At 38.0% G+C, this 14576-nt stretch overlaps 2 protein-coding genes and 2 pseudogenes across 2 annotated transcripts; 2 read left to right on the forward strand and 2 right to left on the reverse strand.

The window, feature by feature from the left end:
• The first annotated feature begins 4356 nt into the window (after window positions 1–4356).
• Window positions 4357–6423, forward strand: LOC137722908 (uncharacterized). Its single transcript, XM_068462027.1, has 5 exons — window positions 4357–4557; window positions 4647–4820; window positions 4924–5030; window positions 5122–5438; window positions 5544–6423. Exons 1-5 carry the CDS (start codon window positions 4489–4491, stop codon window positions 6155–6157), a joined length of 1281 nt encoding a protein of 426 aa, XP_068318128.1. The 5' UTR covers window positions 4357–4488; the 3' UTR covers window positions 6158–6423.
• Window positions 6424–6539: 116 nt separating this feature from the next.
• On the reverse strand, window positions 6540–8888 carry LOC137722909 (uncharacterized). Its single transcript, XM_068462028.1, has 3 exons — window positions 8684–8888; window positions 7532–7879; window positions 6540–7435 (listed from the first exon to the last, which is right to left on the reverse strand). Exons 2-3 carry the CDS (start codon window positions 7637–7639, stop codon window positions 6896–6898), a joined length of 648 nt encoding a protein of 215 aa, XP_068318129.1. The 5' UTR covers window positions 7640–7879; window positions 8684–8888; the 3' UTR covers window positions 6540–6895.
• Window positions 8889–9571: 683 nt separating this feature from the next.
• On the reverse strand, window positions 9572–13095 carry LOC137723618 (peptide chain release factor PrfB2, chloroplastic-like; annotated as a pseudogene).
• LOC137722148 (RNA pseudouridine synthase 1-like) lies at window positions 12966–14558 on the forward strand (annotated as a pseudogene).
• The last annotated feature ends 18 nt before the right edge of the window (window positions 14559–14576 follow it).

A 14576-nucleotide genomic window follows, 5' to 3' on the forward strand; every position in this document is an offset into this window, starting at 1 on the left:
TCCTTAGTAATCTTAAATTTCTTTACCCAAACATAGTCTAAGTGTCTGTGACCGGAGAAATCCTGTGGGAAGTTAAACATGGTCTTAAAAAAAATCCAAATCAAACATTTTGTTTAAATTGCTGCCAACTATAAGAGTCCCAAGGATGATTAATATTTTTTTCATTTTCTCCATGTGTACCTAAGTTTCTTATATTGAATTCTTTTTGTTGCCTAGATACGTTATTGGTTGACTTTAATGGAGTAGAACAATGTACAGATATTTTTGCAGAGCAAATTCCTGCAAGAGGAAATGTTGGTTAAAAAAAACTATTTTATATAAGAGATAACTACATTTCATACCACTTAGATTTTGGATGATTTTTAATTGAGTCAAGTAGTTTCAAGTTTCTCATATTGCATCATACGACTTTGAAATCGTATGAGTAATATGATTGTCTAGTCTTTCATTAAATTGATGACATGACAAGTGTAAGACCTTACATATATATTATATAAAACATTCATCATAAAGCTTCAACTTCTCCTAAATCGATGTTTGTGTTATAGAAGGACAACCGATCACCATCAATTTAACATTACGTTCAAACAGACATAATATGTAAATTAATACTTTAAAGTACAATGTGAGAATATTATTGAAACCTCACAACTTAATTTTGAAGTACAATGTGTAGAACAATGTACAGATATTGTTTACCCAAACATAGTCTAAGTGTCTGTGACCGGAGAAATCCTGTGGGAAGTTAAACATGGTCTTAAAAAAAATCCAAATCAAACATATTGTTTAAATTGCTGCCAACTATAAGAGTCCCAAGGATGATTAATATTTTTTTCATTTTCTCCATGTGTACCTAAGTTTCTTATATTGAATTCTTTTTGTTGCCTAGATACGTTATTGGTTGACTTTAATGGAGTAGAACAATGTACAGATATTTTTGCAGAGCAAATTCCTGCAAGAGGAAATGTTGGTTAAAAAAAACTATTTTATATAAGAGATAACTACATTTCATACCACTTAGATTTTGGATGATTTTTAATTGAGTCAAGTAGTTTCAAGTTTCTCATATTGCATCATACGACTTTGAAATCGTATGAGTAATATGATTGTCTAGTCTTTCATTAAATTGATGACATGACAAGTGTAAGACCTTACATATATATTATATAAAACATTCATCATAAAGCTTCAACTTCTCCTAAATCGATGTTTGTGTTATAGAAGGACAACCGATCACCATCAATTTAACATTACGTTCAAACAGACATAATATGTAAATTAATACTTTAAAGTACAATGTGAGAATATTATTGAAACCTCACAACTTATTTTGAAGGATCTAAAAATAGTGTAAAATAGCCATCATGCACCATTGTCTCCCAACAAAATTTAAGTAGAGAGGAGTACATCATGATTTTTTACGGAATTAATAATGATTCACTTTTTATAATCATTTTCTAACTAATTTGATTTTCCATAAAAATACATTGAATAAAGCCTATTGATAAAAGGAAACACAACTCATAGACTTAAAACTATATAAAAACTAGAATAACAATAAGTCCCTACTTTTCATTAGTAACATTGTATAACGAAAAGTAAACTTAAAACATGATTGCTTAATAGAATCCAGGACATTTTTTTTCTCTTTGTTTTTGTTCATAAAACTGTAATTTTGATTTTCTTACATTTTCGATATTCTACTCCAAACAAGTTTAAATAACGGAATGAAATTCAAATTGAAAATAAACAAAAGTATTACAAAAATATAGAGGATGAATGAAATTTGAATTGACAATGAAGGAAAGGAATGGCAACAAAGAACAATAAAAGTGGGCGAGTAAGTTAATTAAAATGAAGGAATGAAAAGTTGTTTCTGAAACATGTTTTATGAGAATGACTATCACACAATGTTTGGTACATATATCCAAATATTTAATACGGCATACATGTTTTTAATTTTCTCCAATGTCTCAATTTCTTCTTAACATCCATACTGTTTTTTAAGCTACATATAGGATCTTACACTTATTTTTACACACAAATTTATGTTTAATTATCACTCGTTTATATACGTTTGTTGTGGACAGCTCATGTAAAAGTTATTGACAATCATAATGTTGTTACCAACTGATCATGTAAAATATATCAACAGGAGTTCATGAAATTCATGATGAATTTTGTAGGGTTTTAAGAACATCTCCTTTTTTTTTTAATCACTTTATTATTCCTAATGTTAGTTTTCCATAAAAAGTTTTGTTCTCGAACAAAAGTTTTCCATAAAAAGTAGGATAAAGAAAAGTAATAATAATAATGAAAAAACAAACACCACCATAATCCATTTGTCACTACTCCCACCTCTCAATACTTGAATAGTATAAGCCCCTATTTTTTATTACTAACACAAAATAATTTTAGAAATAAGGCAAAAAAATAAATAAAATTTTAACCATATTTAACTCACAATTTTTTTTCACAATCCAACCACCCAATTGAACAAGATTTAGAATTTGGTAAAAATCAAAGGGTAGTGCTACTCACACACCAGTTTTACTTCATACACACTCTTGTTAATGTTTGTCCCATCTTCTTCAATTTATTTAATTCAACTAACAAAAATTAATATCAAGTGTGAGAGGTAAAAATGAGTTATAGATAGCACCATCCAAATCAAAACTCACCTTCAAGAAACAAGACCATAAACAACTAAACAAGTGAAAAAACGAATCGAGAGAGAACAATAAAAAAAATAAAAAAATAAATAAAAAAAACTAACGAAAAGTCTAAAAAAACTTTAGTTTTAATGAAAAATGACAAATAAAGGTGTAGTGAATAATACCATGAAAAAGTAAAAAAACGGTTTTTCATTAAAAGTAAAAAGTATCGAAAGTGTTTCGTTAAAACTCCCTAAAAAAAATTGATAACCCTAATATTTTTAGGTAAAATAAGAACCCTGATTTTGTAATTTGTGGGGCCGAGTAGCAGAATAAGGAAATCCAGAGAATCCTAGCCGAATCCCTTTTGTAAGGATCTTGAGATCCTACAATCATATCCGTTCATCATACATTATATGGTCAGAAATCATTGTAATTTTTTTTTATTTAAAATTGAATATAAACCGTACCTGACAAAACAAACCGCACGATATACGACAAACGGATGTGATTGGAGGATTTTGAGATCCTTACAAAGAGAATCCGGCCACACAAGGATCTTCTCTCTAAGAAAATCATTTTCAAGTGTCCACGTGTAAAATGATGAGGTCAGCAGTCCTCGTCAAAAGGAGTTCCTCTCCCATGTATACAGCTCAAAAATCAATCCCTTTATAAAGCCAAAGCCCCACAGGGGCTGGTTGGCTCTGCAAAATCCTACTCACACACGTTTGTTTGCTCTGTTTTTCTCCGTTTCCTCTGTTCACGCCGCTTCTCTCTCTCTCCCCTACTATCTCTCTCCCTCTCCTCCAACTTCCCACAGTCAACCTATTTATACTCCGATTTGGCACTCGAAACTGAATCGGCCCCAGTTGGATTTCTACTGGGTTTGTACTGATTTTTTCAGTTCTTCATCCGAAAAACCAGGAATAAAGAAATAATAAAGAAGAGATGGTTGTGGATTCTAATGGCGGTTTCGAGTGGAACAGTGATGGTGGTGAAGCTTCTGGTTCCGCTTCCGAGCAGTCTCAGAATTCGTCTCTGAATTCGAAGAATGCGAATCGTGTCACTGGTTTTGGCTCTTGGTGTGATCATATTTCAGAAGCTGCAAACAAGAGGCTCAGACAAACTCCAATGGATTCCAACGAAAAAGTATTTTACTGTTTTGTCTTGGTTTTTTCGTTTCGGTTTTTTTATTCAACGTGATGGATGCATCTTGAAACTTTACGTTTCATGTGTGTGTTTTAATTAATTTATATTGATTCATTTATTTTTGTGTTGTTTATGCGAGAAGTTTAGGTTTTGTTTTATTTGGGTTGATTCGGCGTTTGCATGGCGTTTTTAAGATTTTTACAATACTTTCTCTGTGGATTGGGATTTGAAAGAAAACCCATTGAGGCCAATATCGCTACGCTCACGTATCGTTCTTCCATTTTCCTTTTAAATGTTGCATCTTCTCAATTCTCAACCACATGAACAGAAAAAAAAAAAAATTCTCAACCACATGAACAGAAAAAAAAAAAAAACAGTAAAGTGTGATTGTTTCTTTTTCTATCATTTCGTTCCTTTTTAACACGATGGTTGTATCTAAATTTTTATGTCTTTATATGTGAACAGTAGATACTTCCCATTTTCTGCAATGTTTTTTCATTTTTTTTTTTTAATTTTTATTACTCATTTTTTGCAGGCTCAATTGGCTCAAACTCTTCTAAGTTTAAGTCCTCTTGGTTTGAACCTTGGGGTGACACCCCCTTTCATAGACTTAACAGAAGTGATTGCACCCAGAAAACTCAAGACTAAGCGTTCGCCGGAAGTTAAACCCAACGCTTTTCAGTTGATGACTGAGAAGGAAAAATTGAAGGCTTCTAACTTCAATGCATCATTTATCCGAATCGGTTCATGGCAGGTTGGCAGTTTTTAAACAATCCATGACACACTTAATCTGAAGTTGTGAAAGTACAAATTTTGTTCGATTTTGATTATAATGTTGTGCAGAGAGTAGCTCACAATGAAGGTGACTTGGTGGTGAAATGTTACTACGCGAAGAGAAAATTGGTGTGGGAAATCTTGGATCAGGGTTTGAAGAGCAAGATTGAAGTGCAGTGGTCTGATATTTCGGCATTGAGAGCAGTTATCAAAGAAAATGAGCCCGGGATTCTGGAAATCGAGGTAACTCTTGTTTATCTTCGTGTTCATAAGTATTCATTGGACTAAGGGTTTAATTATGGTAATTTTGTTCCCAGCATCTTGTTAATATGGTGATGTTTTGCAGTTGAACCAGCCACCTACGTTCCACCGAGAATCAAATCCACAGCCGAGAAAGCATACCATGTGGAATGTGGCATCAGATTTCACCAATGGTCAAGCTCGTATTCACAGGTCCCTTATCTTTATTTTCTCTTCGCATTTCTCCTAAACCCTAATTTTTCAGCACTACCTGACGTAGTTTTTCGATATCTTCTGTTTTCAGGGGGCATTATGTTCAATTTCCCCCAGGTGCCCTTGACCAACACTATGAAAAGCTCATACAATGCGAAAGCCGGTTTTTAGAGATGAGCCAAAGACCTTTCCCGAGTCAAAAATCTCCATACTTTCAGTCAGACTTCCACAATGGTCTTGCAGAATTTTCTTTCAATTTTGATAGACACGGGGCAGAAATCCCCTCCAATCTGCAGTTCCCCTTTTCGCCATGCGTCCAGACACGTTATGATCATACTCAACAAGTTCAAACATACGAACAGCTCAAGCCAACTCTTAGGATCAAGGATTCAACTTCACCAATATCAGGTACTTTTATTGCTTCCTTCACAAGAAAAGCTTTTTTCAGGCCATCGACTCTTGAGAAGAGCAATACACTGATGTTGTTTCCCCAAATATCTTGTGATGATATAGTGATGGATTTTTCTTCGCCTTTAGATGAGGTGATCGGAAACCAAGCAGTTCAAAATCCACAAATGCCGGTTTACTGGGATCAAGGGATAACCCAAGCAATGACCAGTTTTGCTGATTTCTTAGGAAGAGAGCAACTTCCTGGATTGGTTTCTGTTGCACAAGCGAATTCAACTATTTCTTGTCAAAGCTTCAATGTATATAATCAAGGATTAGGAACCCCTAATCCCGACTCCCAATTGCTGAGTAATATCGAAAACCAGCTAATGATCGACTCACAAATTGAATTCAGCAATAAACAAGTCATGCCCCAGGCCAACTCACTCATTGCATTCCCAGAACAAATGAATTATGCATTTGCATCTGATGTAAAGCACCCAGACTATGTACAAGAAGTGGTTGATAACCAAAACTTGGTTTCCGGCGCAAATGTTGACCTACTTCAGCCTCAGCCGGTTAGCTGGTTGTTGCCACTACCTCAGCCAGTCATCTGGGTGGCTGCCAGGAACTCAAGGATACAAATGGCCAAGAACAACTCAGCATCTTCATCCTTCACTCAAAATTCAACAATGGAAGAATTTGCAACTTATAACGACTTGGCCAACCACTGGAAATGATTCACAGAGACGAATGAAAGGAAAAATCTACCGGGGATGAGTGTATATTGCCTCAGCTTCATCCCCTGGTTAGGTCAGTATTAATTTTCTAGAGGGGGGATTAGACAGTCTTAATCCTCTGTTTGTTTGGTTTATTAGAGTTTAACTTTTCCTTTGTGGCTAACTTTTTCCAAAAGCTGCATTCTGGCTTCAGCATTGGCAGTGCTTTTTTGTCAAACAATGACGAGTCCAAGGTTGTTCTTGAAATTTCTTCAAGATTGAGTACACAAAATAGTCACTTCACGGAAAATCTCTCCGATTCCGACTCAAGGATTTTGTAATAACCTGCTTGATCCAATTTAATCTAAAGTATAAAAACTTCAATATCCAGCGATCATACAAGTTATTTTGAATCCAAGAAAAGTTGATATTTCAAAAGCCCTTTGTCAGCAGAGCACAAAGGGGTTCATCTTCTCAACGTACATAAACAAGAGGCATACTAAATAGATAAGTTCTGTTACACAAGACTGACGATATTTCTTTTCTGACAAAGCGATATTCTAAACTGATACTCTAATCCACGTGAAGAGGAATTAAAATGCAGATGCAACAAGACCGGCACAATGACCTAGTCAATCGCCCTAACTCATTTTTAGAGAATCCGAATGTGCAATATACTCTTCCCTAACAGTAAGATTTTAACTAGAACAAAATCAACCAAAGAATTTCAAACAAGATTGGCCTGGGGAAGCAGTTAGCTCAAGTCTTCAGAACTTGTGACTCTTCAGGTACAGCAGCTGGAGGCTCATCAGACTTTGCTGCAACTTGATTTTCCTCTCCTTGTCCTTGTGCATTTATCTCACTGTATCTTCGCTTCTTTGGTGCTTTCTCCTTCTCATGTGAATTGCTTGCTGTTGCCGTTGCCTTCCCTTTCGTTTTTCCTTTCTCTTTTCCGTTCTCCTTGTCATTGCCACTGGCCTTGGCATTGGCACTGGTATCTGCATTAGCATTGACACTGGCAACGGCATTGTTGGCATCCGCCGGAGGAGGAAAGAGAGGCGGTTCGCGGCCGCTCAACCGGCAGAAAACCCTTTCAACCGTTCCGCTGATTTCATTCCCCAATCCATTGTTGTCTAAAATCAACTCCCAAACGGACTTGGAGGCCTTTTCGAGCACTTGGGTTTCAAGCTCCTGCCTTAATGCGTCAAAAAGCTCTCTTTTTGTCTGTTTTTCGGCCCCGGGAGTGTTGAGAACTTTGCTCTGCTCCGCCATTTTAATAGTCGTGTTCTTCAGCTCCTCCTGCAAATGCCCATTAACCATCACCGTTACAATTTCACAAACAAAAAACATACAATTTCAGCTCCAAAATTCCTAATTTTAGAGAGAGAGAATTACATTGGATTTAAGCTGATTGATGATCTTTAATCTGAGAGAATCAATGGTGCCATCGTTCATCAGAGACAACAATACGTCTTCTGGGGTTATCACCGGAGAAGAACCCATTCTTCAATTCTACTGAAAACTTACAATCGCGACCCCAATTCTTCAAAAGATGGAAGCCCTAATTCTCTGATTAGGATTCCGATTCCAATTCTGATCCCTCTCTGCGTGCGCTCGATCTTGTTCTGTGCAAGCCCTAACTGTAAACGACAGGTATTTGATACTATTTCTCGTTAATCCAAGACCCTTGCTTCATATGCCACTTTGTGGCATTGATCTTGAGAATTGGTATCCGGATTTCACCTGGAGAATGAGAACCTCATCAAAATGAATTTTAAATATTTTTAATTTTCTCCAATATCGTAGCACAACCATTTCACCAAACAATATTGCTTGGAACTAAGTTGAATGGTTAGAGATCATATATTACACATTCTTCCTATTCTTCCTTGTTTCATAATGAAGAATATATCAAAATGTCACACGCCAAAAGCACTCGCATTTATCAAATCAACACTTCCATGAACAACAATATGCCAACAAAATTGACTTGAAAAAACCCCGTTGTCATATGTTTCATTATTTTGCTGATATGTGCTCAAAATAAATGGTTAAATTGGCCCAATGTTACGCTTTTCATGTATAAATTGATAATGTTTGTGGCGGTGTCACTCTTGTTGTATATACCAGATAAGCAAACAAATCAACAAAAACCCAGAAAAGCAGCTCACAAATGTAATTATACGAATGCAAGAGGACTCGGCATCTTACTTGAACATATCAGACTCGTGTCTTTACGATACAAAAAATTCACTCTTTTTTCTTTACATACAACTCAGGCCAGGAAACCCTAAAACCAAACCCTAAATCGAACTGAATGAGATGTAAAACAAATTCGAACATATATAATTTTATAAATTCAGATTAAAAATAATCTATTTGTTTGGAGCAGATGAAATTGCAGTCCGCAGGCGAAATTTCTAATCGTTAAACTGGATTAGACAAAATCATGAAATTTTTTCTAAAGCCCAACCATATTAAATCACAAATTTGAAGCAGATTTTGACATGCAATAGGTCAACAAGGTAGGAATCGTTTCAGACTAACCTCGATGGCGGGCGTCGGAGGAATCGTCTGTTACTGTCGGAAAACTTGAATCCGAACCCAGCTCCTGGGTTGGTTATAGGGAGATGCTGTTGATGTGAAATTCAAAGGAGAGGAGTTTCAACTTGAAAGATCGTGGCTGCTTGGTGAGGAGATGAGGAGAAGACGCGCAAGATTTTCCAATTGGAAGCCAAGACGACGACCAGGCCCCACAGGCAGGAAGAAATCAGGAGGAAAGACGAGTGCTGGGCATTTTTGTCGGTGTAGAAATGTAATAATGCAAACTTAGCAGGGGTAAAACAGGAATATAGATTAAATCTAAGCCCAAAGGCCCAGCTAATGAAAAGGAGGAAATAACATGCACAAAATGGTAGCATATTTTTTTAGGGAATTTTAACGAAATATTCTCATTAATTTCACTTTAGCGAAAAATTATATTTTTATACTAAAAAGTTAATCTTGATACTATTCAATTTACCATTTATTTTTTCTTTATCGTTAAAACTTAAAATTTTCAAGTTTTTTTTCCATTAGTTTTCCTTATTTTGTATGATGGGCCAGTGTATGGAAAGGAATCCTCTTCGGATTCCACCAAATCCTACCAATCAACAAATCCGGGTCCTTGAAATTTGATGCAACGGCTAAAAACAGTGAACTCCTTTAAAGTTTATAATTACTTTAGCCATTTGATCAAATTTCAAGAGCCGAGATTTGTTGATTGGTAAGATTTGGTGAAAGGGATCCAGAGAGGATTCCTTTCCCCGGTGTATGAGTTAATTTCATATCAAAAACACTTGATCAAATTGTATTGTTCATTCTTGTGGTTGTAGTAGGAATGCCTCAATCTAACGGGTGGTGAGAAAACTATTAATCATGCTTATATATCGCGATTTTCGTTTAAACTCCGTCTGAAAGTAGTACGTGAGACGCTTTTTAACCATGCAGGCGAGTCTCATACAATTTTTGTCGAAATTTGAACGGAAATATCGGTTGTAACTTAGGTAACTGATATTTCACCAAACAAATCACTTGGCCTGAGACATCATATGGAATTCCGCCAAAACATTTCATCTGCTTTGTTTTCACGACCCTTCCTATTAACTGAATATACAAATGCCATGCACTCCTAAATTCTTCTTGTCTTTGTATGGATCACCATCGCGGGCGTGGCTGAAAGATTTGCAGTCAAATGATTGAAACCTACAAGTTTGATGTCTGGACACACGGCACAGGCTCAGCCTTGGCAAAGATATGCAGTGTCGGATTCTCCAGACTCGTTTTAGTTGTCATCTTCATCTCTATCCAAGCAAGCAGATAAATAGCTCAAGATGAAGCCGTCTACATCTCCCTCAAGGACAGAATCAGGATCTGAGACTTCATAGTTTGTCCGAAGATCTTTCACCATCTAGTATGGCTGCATTAAAAGTAGCAATGGAAGTTACGTGACTTGGGTTTTCAAGGAATTGGGGATAGTGTTCTGCTAGTTCTAGAGGCTAGAGCATACATGGAGCACATAGCTGCGGGTCTGGCTTCCCCAGGTTATGTCGGTAAAAGATTGTGAATACTGCACATTCATCTTATTCTGGCACGCCATCTCAAGCTGGTCTACTCGTGACTGAATAACAGCCATTGCTGAAGCCTTATTCTGATGTTGTGATCTGTACATTGAAGAAAAAGGAAACTCCGTGATTAGGATGAAAGTTGGCAATTCTTAGTTCCAAATATAAAAAACGAAAATGTGTTTTAACACCTCTCATTTTGACAAGTAGCAGTAATTCCTGTAGGAATGTGAACAATCCTCACAGCACTATCAGTTGTATTTGTGTGCTGGCCTCCAGCTCCCCCAGAACGAAATTGCTCAATGCGCAGATCAGATTCATTATTTTGTACATGCTCAGATGCATCTCCCAGGATTGGAGTCACAGTAACAGCAGCAAATGAAGTGTGCCTGCGCTTATTACTGTCAAAAGGTGAGATCCGTACCAACCTGTGCACTCCTACTTCTGCTTTGGCATATCCAAAAGCATATTCACCGTCAACCTTGATTGTTGCCTGCTGCAAGAACAGATTGATCTGAAGTCAGAACATTAGCATACTCTTCAGTTTAAAGGCTTTACTGGAATATAATTGGGGTGGGACAGTGGATTTGCACATGCTTGGGATAAGCCGATTTCTTTTTCCTTACCATGCAAATAATTGCTACAGATGTTTCATGGATCCATTCGCAAATACAAAGGATCAGTGGATAGAAGATGAACCTTGATTCCCGCAATCGCACCAGGCATTTCATCCACCACAGTCATGTCGTATCTGTGTCGTTGAGCCCACATTTTATACATCTGCATGACCATTGTTGCCCAGTCATTACTCTCTGTACCCCCAGCTCCTGCTTGAACCTACATGGCACAATACTATCTAAGGTCTGGTTGGCATAGATTAATCGCAACCAGTGTCTTTCACCATTATAACATCTATATAATGAGTACAAAATACCAACAACTAGACACCACCAATACATGTTTCATAGAATATAGGAAATATTAATGCAGAAAACATGATTCATATATCAAACGGACCTCAATGTAACACGAGCAAGGATCCTGCTCCCCAGCTAACAAAGCTTCAATCTCCTTCTCCTTTGAAGTTCTTCTCATATTAAGCAAAGCGTTCATGGATTCCTGCATATGAGAATCCGTACAACTAACTAAAAAGCACAATGCACGTTGTTCTCAACTCTCAAGTACCTTATAACTTAAAAGAAAGGATTCAACTTTATGGAAAGGATTCAAATATGACCAGTTCAATTGATCCTTCTTTGCATCAATGTAGATCGTATATTGTTACTGCATTGATTCTATTAACAATGTTATATGTCCGTTACTTTTTTCCTATTCACTGAAAAACAGATACTAGCATGGACTTTTCACTATTTGGCGTACATCATAAATTGAATCTACGATAACCAGTGAATAAAACATCATATTGGTGCTAATTATTCAAGACGGCAAAAACCATGAAATAACATGCCTATGAGAAGAATTGAAGGCCCACCGATTCCAGCTTTGCGTCATTCTCTTCATGGGCAAGCTTCACCACGTCTATATGCTCGAGCAATTCTTGCTCAAATGCCTGCACTTCTTTCATTTTATCCAGAAGTGAACCATGTTCACGGCTTATCTTCCCTGCATGTACAGGATCATTCCACAGGTCTGGCTTATTCACCTCTGCTGATAACATATCCAACCTAACCAGCAACTTCTTCCACTGCCACCATAATCAGAAGACGTACTTCAAAACTAAGCGGAAATATTCGAATACAAACAGAGAATCAACCATACCAAATGATTGAATCCTCAACATAAGAAACAAATGATTGAATCCTCAACATAAGAAACGAAGTTATGCTTCCAGATAAACTCATATGGCCTTGTTTGGTGTCTAGGATTGGATTGGATTCGATAAGTCACTAGATTCAACGTGTTTATGAGAAAATGGACGGATTAGTCACCAGGGAAACTTCTCTCAGCCAATCCCCACATTTTCAACATACATTGAATTTATTGACAGAGGAACACAATGGAATGTTTTAATTTTAATTGTACCTGCAAACGTTTCTTAATAAGATGAATGGACTGTGCAATTGCAACAGCGTGACTCTTCCAATCACTCCCGTTCACATCCAGAATCGGCCACTCACTAGCAATGATTCTATCAACCGTCCCATCACAGGTCGACGGCTCCACCGCAGCCTGAGTACCAAACAAGCAAACCAACCCGAAACTGCCACGACCCGAATACAAACTTCTCACCATTGGCAGCCCCAATACACCAGACCCAGTGACATTTTCCCCCGCAGCAACATACCCAGAGCTTAAGGCATGAGGCTTGGAGCCCGAAATAAAGATACTAATCGGAAAGGGGTGATTTTGGAGAGACCCAAATGGGGATTCTGAGGTATTGGAGGAAATGGAGAAACCCCAGAATCCAAAATCCTGTGTTTTTCAATTGGATTTGGTAAATTTTGAGGGCTTGAGCGTCGATATAGATTTCTGGGTTGGGATTCAGACAGAGTAGAGAAAAGCAGAAATGGAAAAAAGCCGCTTTTGGCTTCTGGGTTTGGGCAGAGAAGCTGCCAGGATCCACTACTACTTGCTCTCCTTCTAAGCATGAAAGATGACATTTTTCTGATGTTTGAATCTTTTGAGGTTTAACAGAAACTCCAATTGAGGGTTTTAAAAATACAGGAGCTGCTGACCTAGAAGATGAAAAGATGAAACGATGACGTTTTGAAATACAGTCGCCTTTTTTCCCCAAAGCCTTCGTCTTCCTCAGCCGCTGCTCAGTCACCATGTCAGCCCAAGCCGACGCCGTAAATCCCAGTTCCCAAAATGCCCTCCAAACCCCACAGAATTACCCCGTGCCCCTCTCCCCGCCACTCCCCGCCATCTCTAAGCACATAGAGCTGGCGAGAGCCATGTCCGCCTCTTCCAAATCCAGCTTCTTTTCCCTTTCGAGAAACAGCGAAGTTTACGAGGACCAGTGGCTCGTTGGAACCGGTCCCTCAGCTTCTCTGTGACTCGGCCGAGTTAGGTGAGCCAGGTTAACTCTTCTCTTTTTTTTTCTGGTCTGCTTCTTGTTTCCAAGATGAAACCTAGAGAAGTGCTTTTCTCGTTAAGTTGGCTTATTCTAAAACTGCTTCTCAGTACAATGAGGAATATGATCTTCAATCCTAAAGAGTTTTAAATTCATGTAATCAGTGGAAATTAGCTGGGATCAGGGTTTAGTTTTGTTGTAGATTCTCCAAGCCAATTGGCAACAACTTCTGCTTATTCGAAAAGCCATAATCAAATTTAGGAAACGCTTTCTAAGTTCATTGGATGGGAGATACTGACTACTTGCAATGGGCGGGAAATTTTGAGTTTTGATTCCTATCACATAGTGAGTCGGAAAAGTGCTTCCTTGGAAAAGTTGATTTTTGTTACTCTTTCTTGAACACTGATTTTAGTCCAAGTTATCAGTTGCAGGGACCCAAACCATCCACCTGAGCTCCATCTTGCCAAACGACTAGATTGCGACACTAGTGGACTGATGATAATAACCAAGTCACACAAAGTAGCTGCCGAGCTTGTGAGGGCATTTACAGATCACAAAGTTTCCAAAACATACATTGCGCGCTGCATTGGTTCGGCTCCAAAATGGGAAAGAATCACCGTTAAATCAGGTCATGGCCGATCAAGGTTTGGGGTGTGGCGAGGGTATGCCGCTTCAGATGTAGGCCGGACACTTCCAGGAGGATCAATGGTCCGAGACATGGAAACATTGTTTCAACTTTTATCGGTAAATGGACAAGGGAGCTACAAAGAGCCATCTGAGTTTAAGAAAGACGAAGCAAATGTTGTAGTGGTTGAAGAGAAAGCTGTAGTAGATGGAGACGCAAGGAAGGACGAGGTTTTAGTAAGACCCCGTCCTAGGAGTGGACGAACACATCAAATCCGCTCGCATTGTCAGTATCTTGGAATTTCCATAAGAGCTTGTCTCTTGAACACCCTGTTACTGGTCTTCCAGTGATGTTTCGGGCACCTGTACCGTCTTGGGCCAGCCAGGCTTTGCAACACTAGTTTAGTTCAATGGTTCTTTGTGTTCAATGTCTGGGTATAAGAAGATCAATCCTTTCGTGCTTCGACACGGTTACTTGCTATTCTCTGCGGAAAATGGTTTTAGGTTTGATGCCGAAGGCAAGCGTGCCGAGGTCTGCAGTTGGCACTGCAGCGTTCTCCTTACTTCGCCGTTTGCTCCTTTGTCCGATCATACGTGGACAATGGATTTGGGTTTCAAATGTCATGAACTCTTGTAAGTAACAATTTACAAGAAAAACCTGCTGTGCTATGTTTTCTTC

The sequence above is a fragment of the Pyrus communis genome, chromosome 17, assembly GCF_963583255.1.
Source record: "Pyrus communis chromosome 17, drPyrComm1.1, whole genome shotgun sequence".
Taxonomy (NCBI): domain Eukaryota; kingdom Viridiplantae; phylum Streptophyta; class Magnoliopsida; order Rosales; family Rosaceae; genus Pyrus; species Pyrus communis.